Source organism: Dipodomys ordii, unplaced genomic scaffold (assembly GCF_000151885.1).
Source record: "Dipodomys ordii isolate 6190 unplaced genomic scaffold, Dord_2.0 Scaffold23, whole genome shotgun sequence".
Lineage (NCBI taxonomy): Eukaryota > Metazoa > Chordata > Mammalia > Rodentia > Heteromyidae > Dipodomys > Dipodomys ordii.
In genome coordinates this window covers 3,752,906-3,771,248 of record NW_012267239.1, presented here as the reverse complement: position 1 = coordinate 3,771,248, position 18,343 = coordinate 3,752,906, and the positions used below count along the sequence as shown (strand labels likewise).

At 52.6% G+C, this 18,343-nt stretch overlaps 2 protein-coding genes across 3 annotated transcripts in view; both read right to left on the bottom strand.

The window, feature by feature from the left end:
* The window catches only part of Rasl10a (RAS-like, family 10, member A), a 6,046-nt gene extending 2,456 nt beyond the window's left edge, over positions 1-3,590 (bottom strand). Inside the window, exons 1-3 of the mRNA XM_013014267.1 lie at positions 3,518-3,590; positions 299-407; positions 9-192 (exon numbers count right to left, since the gene is read on the bottom strand). Of these exons, the coding sequence (XP_012869721.1) occupies positions 9-192; positions 299-407; positions 3,518-3,590 (366 nt within the window). The remainder of the gene's footprint in view (positions 1-8; positions 193-298; positions 408-3,517) is intronic.
* Positions 3,591-11,305: 7,715 nt separating this feature from the next.
* The window catches only part of Ap1b1 (adaptor-related protein complex 1, beta 1 subunit), a 50,814-nt gene continuing 43,776 nt past the window's right edge, over positions 11,306-18,343 (bottom strand). The window contains exons 16-22 of one of the 2 annotated variants that reach the window (XM_013014402.1): positions 16,525-16,670; positions 14,457-14,586; positions 14,119-14,203; positions 13,673-13,759; positions 13,429-13,583; positions 12,888-12,896; positions 11,306-12,095 (exon numbers count right to left, since the gene is read on the bottom strand). In XM_013014402.1, the coding sequence (XP_012869856.1) occupies positions 12,021-12,095; positions 12,888-12,896; positions 13,429-13,583; positions 13,673-13,759; positions 14,119-14,203; positions 14,457-14,586; positions 16,525-16,670 (687 nt within the window). In that variant the 3' untranslated portion in view covers positions 11,306-12,020. The remainder of the gene's footprint in view (positions 12,096-12,887; positions 12,897-13,428; positions 13,584-13,672; positions 13,760-14,118; positions 14,204-14,456; positions 14,587-16,524; positions 16,671-18,343) is intronic. The other variant, XM_013014403.1, reaches the window with a different exon arrangement.

Sequence of the window (18,343 nt, the reverse complement as noted above, 5' to 3'; positions counted from 1 at the left end):
CCCGCCACCAGCCGGCGCCCGGAGCCAGGCCGCTCGGGCCGGGTCAGCACCGGCTGGGTGACCTTGGCGGAGTCATCGCACCGCCCTGGGGCTCTGCCCGGCCTCCGGCACAGGCAGAGGCCTCTGAGGCCTTCCCCCAAAGACCCCCTACCAAGTGCCGGACCCCCGGCGGAGCGACCCCCGGATTCACAGCTTGGAGAGGAGGAAATTGAGGCAGGAGAGGGTCATTGCCAAGACAACAAAGGCAGGGGGCCCTGCCTCAGACACTGAGGTCCCAGCCGCCGGCCACCTGGCTCACACGGCGGGGACCACAGGGCCATCCTGGGTAGAGGCAGGCCGGGGACCCAAGGGGCTGGGCCGGCCATGGAGGCACAGAAGCTCGCCTGCGATCTTCCGGCCAACACAAGCTAGAGGTGAATCGCTAGAGAAAGACCTAGAGACTGGCTGGCCCCACCTTGCAGACCACTGTAAAGTCAGGTGTCCCTGCTATAAGACTCCGTGGGGGCTGGGAAGGTGGCTCAGTGGTAGAGCGCTTGCCTCGCATGCATGAGGCCCTGGGTTCGATTCCTCAGCACCACATAAACAGAAAAAAGCCGGAGGTGGCGCTGTGGCTCAAATGGTAGAGTGCTAGCCTTGAGCTGAAGAGCTGAGAGACAGTGCCCAGGCCCAGAGTTCAGACCCCATGACTGGCCCCCCCCCCAAAAAAAAGCTTTTATTGATTAATTTCTTCAATGAATATTTCAAGTCTTATTGCTTGCCAGATGCTGAAATGGGTTCCTCCCTCCCTCCCTCCTTCCCTTCCCTTCCCTTCCTCTCTCTTTCTTGCTAGTACTGGTCTTGAACTAAAGCCTCAGCCTCATGTTCTTGCTTGGCTTTATTGCTCAAAGCTAGTATACTAACACTTGAGCCACACCTCCACTTCTTTTTGCTGTACTTTCTCATAGACTTTCCTGCCGAGGCTGGCTTCAAACCCAGATCCTCAGATCCTAGCCTCCTGAGTAGCTAGGATTACAGGCATGGCCTACCATCTTGTGCCATTTTGGGGCTTGAACTCTGACTCTCTGACTCTCTGCACCACTTGAGCACCATCACCACATCTGGCTTTTTCTGCGTAGTTCATTGGAGATAAGAGTCTCACAGACTGGGGCTGGGAAGGTGGCTCAGTGGTAGAGTGCTTGCCTCACATGCATGAGGCTCTGGGTTCAATTCCTAAACACCATATAAGCAGAAAAAGCTGGAAGTGGCAGTGTGGGTCAAGTGGTACAGTATTGGCCTTGAACTGAAGAGTTCAGGGACAGCGCTAGTCCGAGTTCAGGCCCCACGACCAACCCAAAAAAAAAAAAAAAGTCCCACAGATTTTCTTGAGCTGGCTGGCTTCAAAATGGGATACTAAGATCTGAGCCTCCTGACTAGCTAGGATTATAGGTGTGAGCCATCAGTGCCTGGCAGGATGGATTTTCTTAAAAAAAAAAGTATGAATGTGGCTTAGTGGTAGAGTGCTTGCTTAGCATGTATGACGCCCTGGGTTTGATTCCTCAGTACCACATAAACAGAAAAAAAAAAAAGCCAGATGTGGTACTGTGACTCAAGTGGTAGAGTGCTAGCCTTGAGCTGAAGAGCTGAGGGACAGCGCCCAGGCCCAGAATTCAAGCCGCAGGACTGGCAAAAAAGAAAGAAAGAAAGGAAAGAAGGAAAGAAAGAGAAAGAAAGAACAAAGAAAGAAAGCAAGCAAGAAAGCAAGACTGAGCTGTGTGCTGGTGGCTCATGCCTATAATCTTAGCACCTCAGGAGGCTGATCTTAGGCTAGCAGTTCAAAGCCAGATGGGCAAGAGAGGCTATGAGACTCTTACCTCCAATTAACCATCAGAAGTGGAGCTGTGGCCCCAAGTGGTGGAGTGCTAGCTAGCCTTGAGAAAAAAGCTCAGATAGCACCTGGGCCCTGAGTACAAGCAGTCCCAGGACCAACCGAAGAAAAAATGTCCTTTAGGAAGGAAGGTTCTAGAATCATCAAGATCTAGGAATTGTAAGAGTACAGGCAACAGCCTCATCCCAGCCTGGGAAAAATGGAGGAAGGATGAATTCTGCAATGGAGAAAGGCAAATCGAGACGCAAGTCATAGTAACGGGTAGGGAGTGTCTCCATCTTTTGAGGCTAGATCAGGGATCTGGATCTGATTTCATTCCTTTCCTCAGCCACTAGGGAACTCAGAGCGTCCTCTGGAGATGTTGTGAGTCTTCACATTTAATGATAGGAAACGCCAGGCTTGCTTTTCCTGACATAAGCCTTCCCGTCACTTGATTTCTCCTCTTCCATATTAAATCTTTGGCCTTGGACATTTTGTGAGCTGCTTCCTTGGAGAACAAGGCAGGGAGTAAATAAAGTTAGCCCCCTTCTTCTGTTGCGGACACAGCAGGTTGGGGGGCAGCTGTCAAGCTGGTCTTACGCCCCTCTCAGCTGCTGAGAGACTTCTTTGCTGACAGTGGCCTCTTCCCAGGCAGGGCTGAATGCCAGGTCCCTCTGGGACCCAGGGTGGCTTGTCTGCCCACGTTTATTTGGGACAATACAGGACACTGTGGACTGGAAATGTCTCCAGGTTCCCACAAAGTTGTGTGCACTCCATAGGGATGACATAGTCCCTGGGGGAACTGTTGCCAGTGTTGCTAACCTGCGTCCACCGAGCAGGATGGAAATGGGCAAGCCCTGCCCACTGAGGCGCAGAGGGATGCAGGGGTATGGCCTCAGATGTCCAGAGGGAGGGGCGACTGGAACACAGATCCCTGTGCCCTTGAGCCTAACACTCGGAGAAAAATGAGCTTCTCTTGGGCCAGGAGTCACAGGGCATCAGGAGGTGGTTAGTTGGGACTTAGTGGAGGTACCTGTCACTCTTGGGGGTGAGCTGGGCTATGAAGTAGATGGCCCTGGGATGTGGATTTTAGGATTCTTATTGCCCCCAAAGTATGGCTGTGGGCTGCTACATTGCTCCTCTCTCTACTCCCCAGGGGCCTCCCAACCCCTCGTATATTCCCATCTAGAGTTCGGAGATAACTCACAAAGTATTCACATCACCTTCCTTATGGCAGGGAGCCAGGCTGGTCGCTCCTGCCCATTGTGGCTTTTAAAGGAGACAGACTTGCAGCCATCATAGATCCGCCAGCCTGGACTGACTCCGAGCTTTCTGGAGGGGGAGGGTCCAGGGGCCTAAGGGAGGCACCAGCCTCCATTAGGGAAAGGTTTGGGTGACAACTTAACTGAGCTCTGAGGGGTCAAGGCCCAGATAATGGAGTGGGCTGGCAGGCAGCTGAGCAGGCCCAGGACCCATGCAGAATTCTCCTTCTCCCAGTTCACTGCAGCCATGGTGTGTCCCAGCTAGCCTGGCTCTGGCCCATCCCCGTCTTCAACATGCCAGACTGCATCAGCTCCCAGGAGAGAGCCTGGCTCTTGTGGTCGGCCATCTGAGCCACACCACTGACCATGAATTATGCTGCCCTGCCATTCATCCCAGGTCCATGTCACTCACCTCTGAACGCTGAACGGGGGCGGGGTCTGCTCAGATGTCTGAGACTAATGCTGTCCTCATCTGACCAGTCCATGGTGGCTCCTCAGCCTCCTGAGGGCCCTGCCAAGTCTCTAGACTATCAGGGCACAAGGCAGGCACTTCAGGCCTCTGAAGTGAGACCTCTTGGCTTTGATCCCTTCCTCCCAGGGCTGGGTCATCTCTGCAAGTTAGGAAAACCTTCTGAGATTCAGTTTCTCTCTCTGTAAAGTGGATGGTAAGGTCCGGGCTTCCGAGAGTTGTGGGACACAGTGAGATGACACAAAGGGAAGATCAGGAACACTAGTTGGGTGAGACAAAATGGGTCCATCTGAGATGATTCCACGCCAAGGATGCACGCACATACACGCGCAAGTGTGCACACGCTGCTGGCTGTCAGCTGATGACCAGGAAGCTAGGCCTCCCTCCCCTCCAGCCTTCCGGAGTGCTCACGTCCAACACCACATAACGGACATGCACCAGCTCCTTGGAGAAATGATCGCTGGTGTGGCTGGGACAAATGAGAGGTGAGCCAGGAGCAGCTTGGACTGACAGAAGAAAGTGAAAAAGAAGAAAGAGGGAGGGAAATAAAGAAAAAAGAAGGAAGGAGAGAAAGAAAAAGAAATAGGAAAGGAAAAGAGGAAAGGAAAGAGAGAAAGAAGAATAGAAAGGAAGGAAAAAGCCAGGCACTGGTGGCTCATGCCTATAATCCTGTTCAGGAGGCTGAGATCAGAGGGTCATGGTTCAAAGCCAACCTGGGCAGAAAAGTCTTTAGACTCTTATCTCTAATTAACCACTCAAAAAAAAAAACCCAGAAGTGGTGCTGTGGCTCAAAATGGTAGAGCAGGCTTGGAATGTGGCTCAGTGTTTGCCTAATATGCATGAAGTCCTGGGTTTGATTCCTCAGTACCACATATAAACAGAAAACACCAGAAGTGGTACTGTGGCTCAAGTAGTAGAGTGCTAGCCTTGAAAAAAAGCAGGCCTTGAGTTCAAGCCCCAGAACTGGAAAAAAGAAAAAAAAAAAACAAGGAAGGAAAAGGGAGAAAGGAAAAAGAAATTAGAAAGGAAGGAGAAGAAAGGAAGGGAGGAGAAGGAAGGGGAAGGGAGAGACGATGAGATAATGAGAAAAAGGAAGAAGAAGAAAGGAAGAGAAGGAAGAAAGGAACGAAAGGAAGAAAGAAAAGGATGCAGGTGGGGTGTGTAATTCCAGCACTCTGGAGGCAGAACAAAGTGACATGAGTTCAAAGCCAGCCTGGGCCACACAGAGACACACCTCCAGCCCCCTCCAAGCTGCTCTCTATGTGACTTAAAATAGAGCATGCATAGCCAGACACCGGTGGCTCATGCCTGTAATCCTACTCAGGAGGCTCAGATCTGAGGATTGTGGTTCAAAGCCAGCCTGGGCAGGAAAGTCCGTGAGACTCTTATCTCCAATAAACCACTAGGAAACCAGAAGTGGTTCTGTGGCTCAAGCAGTAGAGCTTGATTTGAGCTGAAGAGCACAGGGGCAGCGCCCAGGCCCAGTTTAAAGACCCATGACTAAAAAAAAAAAAAAAAAAAAGATGCATGCCCAAGGCCCTGAGCAAAATCCTCAAGATAGAAGAGGGGAGAAGAGGAGAGGAGAGGAGAAGCTTCATAGAAGCATGGCCTGCAAAGGCTCCCGTGGGCAGGCTGGGGCTAACTTGACATGGAGGAAGCGTGTTGCTGGCAGGTTTCCTGAGGAGTGAGCTCTCCTCCTTTGTTCCGGCCATACTGGAGTTTGAACTCAGGGCTTTAGGCTTGGCTCCCTCCTAAAACCTCATAACCTGGCTGGGGATGTGGCTTAGTGGTAGAGTGCTTGCCTAGCAAGCATGAAGCCCTGGGTTCAATTCCTCAGTACCACATAAACTGAAAAAGCTGGAAGTGGTGCTGTGGTTCAAGTGGTAGAGACTAGCTTTGAGCAAAACAATCTCAGAGACAGTGCTCAGGCCTTGAGTTCAAGCCCCACAACCAACAACAACAACAATAAAAATAAATAAAAAGTTTTTAGGGCTGGGAATGTGGTTTAGTGGTAAAATGCTTGCCTAGCATGCATTAAGCCCTGGGTTAGATTTCTCAGTACCACATAAAACAGAAAAAGCTGGCCGGGAGCTGGTGGTTACACCTGAAACCCCAGCTACTCAAGAGGTTGAGCTCTGAGGATGTCCAGGCAGGAAAGTCCATGAGACTCTTATCTCCAATAAAAAATCAGAAAGCCAGAGGTGGTACTGTGGCCCAAGTGGTAGAATGCTAGGCTTGAGCTAAAAAGCTGAGGGACAGTGCCCAGGACCCATGACCGACAAAACAAACAAAAGACATACAAAAAAGAACGGAAGAGAGGCTAGGAAGGCAGCTCAGTGGTAGACTGCATGCCGTGCAAGCATGAGGCCCTGGGTTCGATTCCTCAGCACTACATAAACAGAAAAAGCCGGAAGTGGCGCTGTGGCTCCAGTGGTAGAGCACTTGCCTTGTATGCCTGAGGCCCTGGGTTCGATTCCTCAGCACCACATAAGCAAAAAGAAAAAAGCTGGAAGTGGTGCTGTGGCTCAAGTGGTAGAGCGTTAGCCTTGAGCTGAAGAGCTGAGGGACAGCGCCCAGGCCCAGAGTTCAGGCCCCATGACCGGCAAAAAAAAAAAAAAAAAAGAACAGAAGAGGGACCATTTACCAAAGGGACCATAGAATATAAAATATATCAGCCGGGTGCCAGTGGCTCACACCTGTAATCCTAGCTACTCAGGAGGCTGAGATCTGAAGATTGGCATTCAAAGCCAGCCCAGGCAGGAAAAGTCCACAAAACTCTTATCTCCAATAAACCACCAGAAAACTGGAAGTGGCACTGTGGCTCAAGTGGTACAGTGCTAGTGCTCAGGCCTAGAGTTCAAGCCCCACAACCAACCAAAAAAAAAAAGAAAGAAAATATATGAATGCATTATAAATAGGATTGGGGACACAGCTCAGTGGTGGAGCACTTGTCTATCTGTGCAAGGTTCTATTTATGATCCCCAGGATCAAACAACAAAAACAACGCATCAAAAAAAAAAGAAAAAAAATATATATTTGTGCTTGAACTCAAGGCCTGGACGTTGTTGCTGAGCTCTTTTGCTCAAGGCTAGCACCACCACTTTGAGCCACAGCACCACTTCTGGAGGTACAGTCTCATGGACTTTCCTGCTCGGGTTAGCTTTGAACTGTAATCCTCAGATCTCATCCTCCTAAGGAGCTAGGTTTATAGGTGTGAGTCACCAGTGCCCAGCCCTATTTGTACTTTCTTTTCTTTCTTTTTTGAGACAGGAGTCACTAAATTGCCTCAGCTGGTCTCAAACTTATGATCCTTTTTCCTTAGCTTCCTGAGTTCTGGGATTACAGGATTGAGCCACTATGTCCAGCAAAAACGTAAATGAAAAAGAAAAAAATACTACAAAAATCCATAAAGCAGCTGGGCGCTAGTGGCTCATGCCTATAGTCCTAGCTACTGGGAAGGCTGAGATCTGAGGATTAGAGTTGAAAGCCAGCCTGGGCAGGAAAGTCTATGAGACTCTTTATCTCAAATAAACTACTCAGAAAAAGCCAGAAGTGGCCCTGAGGATCAAGTGGTAGAGTACTAGCCTTCAGTACAAAGAGGCTCAGAGACAGTGCCCAGACCCTGAGTTCAAGCCTTAGGACTGGCAACAACAACAACAACAACAACAACCCATAAAGAAAATCCTTTACAGTTTCAATGAAAAGGCTATTATCCCATTTTCATATATAGGTCTAGGAGGTTTTGTTTTTGTTTTTTGTTTGTTTTGGTTGTGGGGTTTAAACTCTGGGCCTGGGAAAGGTCTAATGGTATTATTTTTGTTATTATTTTTGCAGCTGAGGATGGAACCTAGGGCCTCGACATGCTAGGCAAGTGGTCTACCACAGAGCAATACCCTTAATCCCACTCAACACTCCTATTGGCATATTACAAGGATGTCAATTTTCTTTTTTTTTAAATACAAGGAAACCTTTATTTTTCATTTTCATAGGATGTCAATTTTCTATAAGTATTTGGTGTGATCCAAATGAAAATACCATCATTTAAAAAAAGACACAAAGTGGTTCTAAAATTGAAATGTGACAAAGCAGGTACTTTTTGAAAAGGCAGAAGCCAATGAATAGTAAAATTCTCTGATACAGAACAACACTCAAATATAGGTGGAAATTCAGTAAATGATAAAAATGGCATGTGAAGTCTGTGGGGAAAGATGAATTATTCATAGACATTGTAGAAGCAGTGAGGGAGCCAGCTGGGGGAAAGGGGAAGTTGGATTCCCACCTCATTCCTCCACACAGCCAGATGGAGCAGGAGGAGAATGCAAACACCAAGATCAGACCAGTACTAGGAAGAAAAGATCAAAAGAAAATTATATAAAACCCAGTGTCAGCATGGCAAAGTAAAAAGCAGTAGCAAAACAGGAGAGCTAAAAAAAAAACACCACAAACAACAACAACAAAGCCTCACAAACAGTAATTCATCAAGTTGATAAGAACCAATAACCAGAGAAAAAGAGGCAGATATTATATAGGCTCACAAAAAAGTTCAAAGCAAGCCCAGGCAGGAAAGGCTATGAGATTCATCTCTAATAAGCCACCAAAAACCAAGAAGTGGCTCTGTGGCTCAAGTGATAAAGTGCTAGCCTTGAGCTGAAGAGCTGAGGGACAGCTCAGTTCAAGCCCCATGACCGGCAAAAAAAAAAAAAAAAAGAGAAAATGAGGATCATGGTCCAAGCCAGCCCAGGTCAAAAACCATCCAACAAAAAATTCATTTGAGGGGCTGGGAAGGTGGCTCAGTGGTAGAACGCTTGCCTTGCATGCCTGAGGCCCTGGGTTCCATTCCTCAGCACCACATAAGCAAAAAGAAAAAAGCCGGAAGTGGCGCTGTGGCTCAAGTGGTAGAGTGCTAGCCTTGAGCTGCAGAGCTGAGGGACAGCGCCCAGGCCCAGAGTTCAGGCCCCACGACTGGACCCAATAAAAAACAAAACAAAAACCCAAAAAATTCATTGGAGAAAAAAAAAAATCAAAGATGGGTATGGCTCATCAGGAGGCTAGGATCAGGAGCAAACCTGTGTAGCAAACCACAGTATCATCAAAAGAAGTAAAATAAACTGGGTACCAGGGGCTCAAGCCTGTAATCCTAGCTACTCAAAAGTCTAAGTCTGTAGAACTCCCATCTCCAATTAACCAGAGGAAAAAAATTAGTGGAGTATTGGAAGTGAAGTGTGGCTAGGGTAGGCAGAGCCCCAGATGCACCACACGCAGAGAGCCTGAGGCCCCCAAGTTCAGGCCCCAGCACCAGATGTGTGACACCACACCTGGCTTAACTGCAACCGGAAATGGGAACTGTGTGCACTGCCTGGTGCTGTCGTTCTGGAGGGGTCATCCCACGGCTGCACTTGTGCCTGCCGGAGTAGGGAATGACCCAGGACACAGAACAGGCGGAACCATCCATCCAATCTGCAGGGACTGGCCCTGAGGCCAGCCTCCGGGAAGCACCGAGGTGTGCTGATATGAAAACAGCTCCAGAATTTCCACTCCTGTAAACACAGGAAGTGTGTGCTGAGGATATAGCTCAGGGGTACAGCCTACGTGCAGCCGCAGGCTTCAGGCCCAGTAGTTCAATCATATATACATACAGACAGACAGACAACAATAAACAGGAACATGTTGGCCATACCTAGGTGGGCTACCATTTGTTTAGTAAATACTTCCAGGCCTTGGTTTGGACATGTTCATAGATTATCCCTGTCAGAAATCCCCAATCTATCAATAATCTTTGTCTACTGGGAGGAAAACTAAAGACTGAGGAAGGGTGGGAGAGAAAAAGTATACACAGATGATCTTCTTAACTGTCCTGAATCACTTTCTCCCTAAAAACGAACATAAACCACTAGCTGAATGAGAGATGAGGCATGGTACAGGCACAGGAGAGCCGCCCACCCTCAGGTGTCCTGGGACTCTTCAGAAAGGTGTGTGCTGCTGCTGAATTTCCCAAGAGCTGGGAAGGCCCAAGGTGCTGGAGAACACTGTGTGTGCACACGCACGCACGCACACACGCATACATGTCCTGGAGTGTGCACTCAAGGCCTGAGCACCTGTCCCTGAACTTTTGTGCTCAACGCTGTCACTTTACCACTGGAGCCACAGCTCCATTTCTGGCTTTTTCTGTAGCTAGCTGGAGACCAAGAGTCTCTTGGTCTTTCCTGCCTGGGCTGGCTTTGAACCGTGAACCTCAGATCTCAGCCTCCTGAATAGTCAGGATTACAGGTGTGAGACACCAGCACCAGACTAGAGATTTGTGAGTCAGGGCAGTTCCCCTGAGGGATGTGAAGGGCTGGGGAGGGAAGCAAAGGGCATGGACTGGTGGCCCTCACAGCACTTCCAAAGGTCTGGTTACTTGTTTTCTGCTACAGTGAGGTGGTAAAGCTATGTGAAATGCCTCACTGTCTCCCATGTTTCCCACTACATAGTAACATTGCCTTTTGCTGGTCCTGGGGCTTGAACTTAGGGCCTGGGCACTGTCTCTGAGCTTTTCTGCTCAAGGTCAGCACTCTACCACTTGAGCCACAGCTCCACTTCCATTTTTTTGATGGTTAATTGGAGGAAAGAGGCTCCTGGACTTTCCTGCCCAGACTGGCTTGGAACTGTAATCTGTGATCTCAGCCTCCTGAGGACTACAGGCATGAACCACCAGCCCCTGCCTCCCGTGCATTTAAGCCTTGCCATACTTGCGGGCACTGTGAGGGTTATGCCCCAGCATCTGAGGTACAGGCAGACTATCAGGAGGGCCCAGGTACTCAGTGACAAGCCAGCCTTGCCTAGCTCAGTGCAGTTTTGGGCTCTGGCAGCCCACTGTCCTACCTCCTTCATTTTTCCTTCTCTAGCCGTGGTGGGCTGGGGGAGGTGACCATGCAGCCGCTCCGGGGAACACCTGTGGCGTCTGGGTGAGGGAAGGTGTGTGGTAGGCTGGGGGGAGGGGGACACTTGCAAGGCGGCACCTCATTCTGGTTCTTACAGCCGCTCCTGCCTGGGGCCTTTCTGGTGGCAGATTGCCAGGTGAGGCAAGAACCAGGGTTGTGTAAGCAAGGGCCCCGGCCTGCTCCTGGATGTGCTCCCTAGAGCAGCATTGTGCCCCCTGGGCTGTGTGGCCAGAGGAAGTCCCCAGCACCGGGCACCGGCCACCTTCCAGAAACCCAGCTGACAGCAGCATGTCAGAGGGCAGGGTGCAGGGCTGGGCACAAGCGGAGCAGGCAAAGTCTCTGAGCCTAAGGGGTGGGGCCCTAACGCTCCATCCTTAGAAAAAGGCTCAAGTTCCTCCCCATTCCCCAAACCAGGAGGCCACAATGCAGACAGATGCCCTGGGGAGCCAGGCCAGAGCAAGGGATGTGGGTGTCCTTTGGGGTGGCTGCCCTGCCCCTCACCAGAGGCAGACACTGCTCCTGGAGCCCCTGGGGCAGCAGGAAGCTGAGCCGGGGCAGTGGCGGGAGGGGGCGAGGGGGGGACACAGCTGGCGCACAGCTCCTGCCCAGGACCTGCACCCGGCCAGTCAGGACCTGACACACTGGCCAGGGACACACTTGACGTCACTATTTTTATTCACTCTTTTGGAGAATAAAGAGTAAGCATACAATATTTATCTATGTTAGCGATGGAACCGCAGGGGCCAGTCTCCAGGCCTGGCCCCTCGGGGCCGTCTCCCCCTTGACAGCTGTGGAGGGAAAGAGGCATCTATGACTGCCAAAAGCAGAATCTTTATTATTAAACAGCAGTGTCAGTAGACCCTAAAGCACTGTCAGGCAGATGGGCTGGGGGGACCCCTCACAGGCTGCTGCCCCATCCTGGCCCAGCTCTGCTCCAAGAACCCTGGCCTCACAGAGGGCACACCAAGGAATGTTCGGGAGGTAGTGGCCTTCCTCGGGGCAGGGCTGGCCGCGTGAGGCAGGGCTCAGCTTCTGTGTGGTTGTGACCCTGCAGGCGGCCACAGGACACCAGCTGGCAGGCGCAGGCCCAGGGTCCTCTCTGCTCAGCTCTGCTCCTGTGAACACCTTTGACACCTGGACCTAGACCCTGGGGAGCAGCTCTACTGCCCAGGGCTCTCCCCACCCCCAGGACAGGGTGGGCTGGGAACCTGAGGGTCCTGTGCCCACCCATCTTGGGGAGGGTCCTGAAACCCGCCGTTCAGCTTCTGCTTTGGCTGTTTCCTTTGGTCCTCTCTTCACCTGACTCATGTCATAGCAATGGAATAGGGGCCACTGGAAACAGGGTGCACTGAGATTTCACCCCAGAAGGGGGGGGGCACCTGCAGAGGAGGTCTGGTGTGCCTGCTGTCAGGACCAGGGAGCCTCCAAGGAGCCCTTACCCGGTCCCTTCCCACATGAAGGCAGTGCCACCAACCCCCCAGGGACTGCACAGGGCCGGCGGAGGCTGGGGCGGGCACTGGAGGGCCTCAGTTCTTGAGGATGGTCTCGTAGGCCTGGTACACGTGCTGGGACACCTCTGGCGCTCGGCACTTCAGCGACAGCTGCAGGGGAGAAGGTAGAGGAGCTCATCCCTGGGGCTCCTCCTCAAGAAAGAGTGCAGGGAGGAGGGGGAAGTGCGGGCACGGGATGGAAGCGTGTGCGTGCACACGTGGCAGGGTGGCGGCTGCGGCTCGGGCAGATGTGAGGGAAAGCAGAGGGGGTGGCCATTGCAACCAGCCAGGTGGGAACCAAATATACTTGCAGCCCACATACCTGCTGTCATCCTAACCACCAAAGCCCCACTGGCAGGCTGTGACTCACAGGCCTGAGGCTGCCAGGCGTGCCCAGCCCCCACCCTGTTGGTTGCAGCCCTGCCCCCCAGAGGTCTGAGGGCCCAAGCCTAACGGGTCATCCTGATGGGGCAGTGATCCAGGAGGGGGCATTCCTGGCGGGGGAATGGCAGGGTGCTGGTGCTCTGCCTTTGTTCCTGGTTTCCTGCATGGGAAGCAGGTCTGTAAGAGTGAGCATCAGCCCTAGGTCTGAGCCTTGAGGTCTAGGCAGAGGGCAGGGAGGCCAGTGTCCCCTTCCACTGGAAATACTGGCTGGAAGCATGCCGTCAGGAAGCAGGGCAGGTGGAGTGTGCGCCGTGTGGGGTGGATAGAAAGCAGCAGGGTGTCGGTAGCCTGCATGCATATCTGCCCAGCTTTGGGAGCAGCAGGATGAAGCGAGGCCAAGACAAAGGGCATAGGCAGGGAATTCCAGGTGCACAGGGCCAGGCCAGAGGATGCACAGCACATGTGCAATAAGGCTGCGGAGGACGGTGGGGAGGAGGAAGAAAAAGGCAGTCTGCTAACCTCCAAGTCCTGCACCACGGACGCCAGTGGGGAAGGCGGACATGCAGCAACCAAACAGGGAGACGGAAATTACTACCAACGAAGCCATGGCTACAGCCCCACCCACCGGTCACAGCCACCAGCAGAACTCAGGTGGTGTCCAAGCGCCACGTCTGCCAGATTCAGGGGTTCAGGGGAGAGGCAAAGCCAGAGGGCTCCTTGGTTCCAGGAACGGCAGTGTGGCCTCCTGGATGACCAAGCATCCCCAGAAGCTGTCCCAAGACCAGAAAGCGTGGGTTGTAGGAATCAGTTTCCCCTGGCTGGGTACAGGAGGGCCTGTGCCCAGCAATGCCACTTCCAAGTTGGAGGGACCCTGCCATCCTGTCATGGGAACTTGCTGAGTTGAAGCTTTCTAGAAAGCTTCAAATCAGGGACAGACTGATTCCCATTCACCCCAGGCTTGAAGGGTCCTTTGGTGCAACTGAGCTACTTGCTGGCCTGGGGGCTGCCAGGACTGGGCAATGAAGGTTCCAGAACTAGGGGTGGGTGCAGGGGCACTCACCGTAAAGCTTGGGTTGCCGGGCTGGATCCGCAGCTCCGCCAGCACCCAGATGCCATTTGTGAGCTTCAGGGACTGGTAGAGCATGTCCTGGCCTTCTACATTCCTCTTAGCAATGGTGAAGATGTTGCTGCTCTGCAGCTTGCTACTTGCAGTCTCTGTGAGGTCAGATGGCCTGAGGTCAGTAGGGTGCCAAGCAAGGGCCAGCGTGGACCACACCACTGGGCTCGGGGCTCGGGGCTCTCACCCGCGTTGAGAGGACAGTCTCTGATCTGGAACTGGGCTTCATTCTCATTGGGAATGTCTTTCCACGTGGCCAGAAACATCTGCCGGTCTGCAGGGTGAGTGGGGTTGGGTAAGCAGCAGCTTACCAGGCAGGAAAGAGGCCTGGTCTCCAGTGCCACCTGGAAGCTGAGAGGGCACTAGCTTCTCCACGGCCGCTCCTACTTCTCCTGGGCAAACCTCAGCTGGCTCTCCTCTCCTCCCTGCTCCCTTTTCCTCCTCTGGCCCCGTAAGGCTGCTCAATAGTCTGTCACAGCCCGCCTCACAGGGCTGTGGTAGGGAGACGCCTGTTCTATGCTGTAAGCCAAGCCCTCTGAAGTCTTCTTGGGGCACAGAGATGGGCACTAGGAATGACCAGGCTGCTTGCGGCCTGTGGGACAAGTGGCCGTGCCCATCAGTGAGATGACTCACCCATTTTCCCGTCCTCTACAAAGAGGACGTGCAGAGGGTACAAGGTGCTGAAGTAGAAGACATCGATGTTGTTCTTCACAGCCACCTAGGCGAGGGGAGGGGAGGGGAGGGCAGGGAAGGGGGCAGTCAGTCTCTGAGGCTCCATACCAACCCTTGGGCTGGGACTACCTCTGAAGGCCCAGGGAGTCACCAGCAGGATCTCCCACATGACCCTCCCCTGCAGCCACACTGCTGCATCCCCTCTGACCCAGGCCTCCTGACATGTCTGTAGGGGAGAGCCCCCTGCTGGCACAAGATGGGGGCACAGGATGGTGGTGCCTGGCCCTGTGGGGACACACCTGGAGGTTGTTCAGAGGCTCCATCTTCATGACTGAGCCCACTGTATTAAGAGGCAGGGAAATCTCCACAGTCTGGTTGGGGCTGAGAGGCGCGTGCACCTGGAGTGGGGCGGCGGGGGCCAGGCCAAAGCTGGGGAAAGAGAAGCCCCCACAGGGGTAGCAGGTGCTGACGCAGGACAAGTGTGAGCACGGAGCCTCTCCATCAAGCCCCTGACCACACAGTCTCTTAATGGTGTGCAGATAAGAGGCAAAAGCCTGGGGAGATGGCTGCTCCGCTCCACTTAGCTGTAGGCCAAAGTTGATCTCTGCTCTTCTCTGGGCAGCCTTGCCTGCTCGCAGGGAGGCCTATGCAACACCAAGGGCTTGGACTACTTTTCTTCTAACCTGAAAACCCAGGTCCCCCTACCCCACCTCCAAAGAGGTTTGATGGCCTTAAGAAAAAGCCATATTTCACCATGTGGCCAGGTCACCTGATGGCCACACAAACTCAGAAAACGCCAGCTTCTCAGTAAAGGAACATGTGGGCAATCTAGGACAATCCCCCTCATCATAGGCTCATGGGAGGTAAGTCCCAACATGTGAATGGGACCTGAACTGGGTGCTTAGCATGGCCAGCTAGGCATGAGGTGGTAGAACATGAAAACAGACAAGTCTGATGAGCAGTGGCTCATCTGAGCTACTCTGGAGGGTGAGAATAGGATTGTGGTTCAAGCCAGCCAAGGAAGAAAAGTTTACAAGACTCCCTTCAAAGTCACAGCTGTGTATGGTGGTGAGTGCCTGCCAGCTTAGCTTCGTAGGAAGCTGAGATTGGGAAGATAGTTCTTGGCCAGCTTAGGCAGAAGTCAGCAAGACTCTGTTGATGGAAGAAACAGAATGATGGTACATGCTTGACATCCAAGCTATGTGGGAAGCATAAATGAGTCCAGGCTGGTTCAGACAACATAAACGTGAAAGTAAAATGGCATGGGTACATGGTCAAATAGAGTGCCCTGAAAGGCTTTGAGTTCAAACCCCTACTGCCAAAAAGGAGGGGGTGGTGTGGGGAAGAAAGGCATGCAGCATCTCATCTTCCTGATAGGGAGAGGGAGCCAAGCCTTGGTGAGGGATGACTCATGCCTAGACCCTGCAGGATTTGTAGTTCAGATTCTGATAACAACTAACAACTCAAGGAGCCTGACCCTGCTGTGCTTTACCCACAAGGCCAGTCAGACCCGCCTGGAACACAGTACTAGATGATGTGGGGGAACTTCAGGCCTGTATGGTGGCACTCCGCACTCCAATGTTTTCTGGGAGCTTCCATCACTGCACCTGGGTGACTTTAGGCAAGGGCCTGGCCCTCTATTACAAGGGGGAAATGGTACCAACTTTATAGGGCAGTCAGATGGCTGGACAGCACTCCAATAAGCCCTTGGCTCAGGGTCTGCAGCCTAGGAAGTGCTCAGTGCACAGTGGGTTTGTTAAGAGTGATCGTCAGGACCACCCCTGGTGGCTTGGAGTGCATCTGTGGCCTTTGTCCTCTGGAGGGGCAGTGGCAGAGCTGACCAGATCCCATGATCTACCCAAGGCTTTCTGAGGAAGCAGCCCCTTCAGTCAACTTCTTAGAGGCTCAGTTTGCTCATCACTAGAGCCACTCAGGAAGAGGAATCATCAGGAGGGGCTGCTCTGGTTTCTGGAGAGCCCTGGCCTAGGAAGCCTAATACAGCATGGTGCCAGCAGGTACGATTTCCCATGGACACAGAGTAGGGGTATGAGGGATGAGAAAGTTGGAGCAGTGCGCATTCATCCCCAGAGGCCCTGTTTGACTATCATTTGTCACCAGAGGAAGGCTGGCAGGCAGCTCTGTAGAGTGACTCAGCCCGGGAGAGGAGGCCTGAGTTCCTGTCATGGTGGGATGAACGCATCTTGAAATGTGGGTGCTTCCAAAGGAGGCTGCCAGCCTGGAGCAAGTGCAGGAAGGCAAAAATCAGGGCATATGTCCTTCCCAATCTGCCTGGAATCGGTCTGTGCAGAATCGGTCTTGCCCTCAGGTGCCCAATGTGCACTCTCAGTGGCTGGCCCCCAAGCTCACCTGTTGCGGTTGAACTGGATGGCAAAATCTGTCATTACTTGCAGGGCCTTGTTGGTCAGCTGCAGGTCCATGGAGATGGAGCCTACCTGGCGGGTGAAGGTGCCTGAGATCTCCAGCCCTTTGGCCTTCATGGCAGGGAGCCAGACCTACAGGGAAGAGGGTGAGAAGAGCTTGATGTCTCTTTAGCTACCCTAAATCCAACAGCTTGCGGGGAGCGGGGGTGCCTTTTCTTTCTCTCCTAAAAGGGACTTCCACATTCACCATTAGGGAATGCAAGTTGTATCTCAGGATGATGAGGACTGGTGGCCCACAGTCCCAGCGTGGGCACGCAGCAGAACGGCAGGGACAAGGAGGTGTGTGGTATACTCAAGGGCTGCTCAGTATGTAGAGGTCAAAGAAGGGAACGCTGAGGAAGGTGAGCAGACACTGCCTGCCAGCCTCCTGACAAGCCAAGGACAGAGCTGAATCTCTCACACCATCCTGGCCCCCTGCCAGAGCCTGAGGCCTCCTTGCTTTCTTCTCTTGCAGAATACAGGCTGGCCCCTCATTATAGAAACCAGTGTGACCAAGGACAGTACCTAAGAGGACCTCCCATCTGGCCAGCCTTCAGCATCTTGGCTGCCCTTGTTAAGTCTCAGCTCAAGAGCCATCTCCTCTGATACTCAAAGCTGTCATGGCAGATAAACACGAGCCTGTGGGTCCCTCTCTTTGTTCCTAGGGGGATCTTTGAGGGAGGGGCTCTGTTTTTCTAACTTTCAGTCTTTGGATCAGAGTCTGGAATGGCCCAGAATGCAAGGTGTGTTTACAGAACCATCGACAGGAACCAGGCCTGCAAGAAAGGGTGTCTGTTGGTGCTGCCCTGTGACATACAGATATGTCTCAGGCCATTGGTTTCCTATGACCAGCTCACAACCCCTCAGCATCCAAACAGCTTAGTATCACCTGACAGCTTCTGCAGTGCGCATGCCCTCCAGGCTGCAGCCACACAGAACAAGTCCTCTTTCCCCAGGACCCTCTTAACCCTTTCCTCCACGGGCAACACCAGCAGACTCCACAGGTAAGACAGCTCTGCCAGTTCCCTCCCCACTTTCCACAGCAGCCAGTCATCTTTTTTGTTGTGATTGTTGTTCGTGGGGCCTGAACTCTGGGCCTGGGTGCTGTCCCTCAACTCTTCAGCTCAAGGATAGTACTTTACTACTTGAGCCACAGAGCCACTTCCAGCTTTCTCTGCTTATGTGGTGCTGAGGAATCGAACCCAGGGCCTCAGGCATGCAAGGCAAGCACTCTACCACTGAGCCACCTTCCCAGCCCCAGCCAGGCATCTTGAAGAAATGTCAAGGTAATCGTGGTCTTTCCCCTTGCAATGACCTCCACAGCCTGGGGCTGTTCCAGGCTCTGCCTGCCCTCACTCCCACCGTTTCCTCTGTTGGCAAGCCTTTCCTCACCTTCTCACTTGGATGCCTCTCAGCACCCTAGTGACCTGGACAAAAACCACCACTTGAGTTCTCAGCTGTGACAGGGCAGATACAGTACTATGAAGGCTGTGGAGCCTGGCCTTGGCCTGCTTCTCTGACCTCTGCCTTGAGCCTGCACCATCGACCTCCTCCTCTTCCTGCAGAACGGCCCACAGTCACCAGTGCTTGGCCTTGCTCACTTGGTCACTATGGTTGGGCACTGGTGCTCATGCCTGTAATCCTACTCAAGGAATTGAGATCTGAGGATCGCAGTTCAAAGCCAGCCTGGGCAGGAAAGTCCATGAGATTCTTATTTACCAGCAAAAAGCTAGAAGTAGAGCTGTGATTTGTTTTTTTTTTTTTTT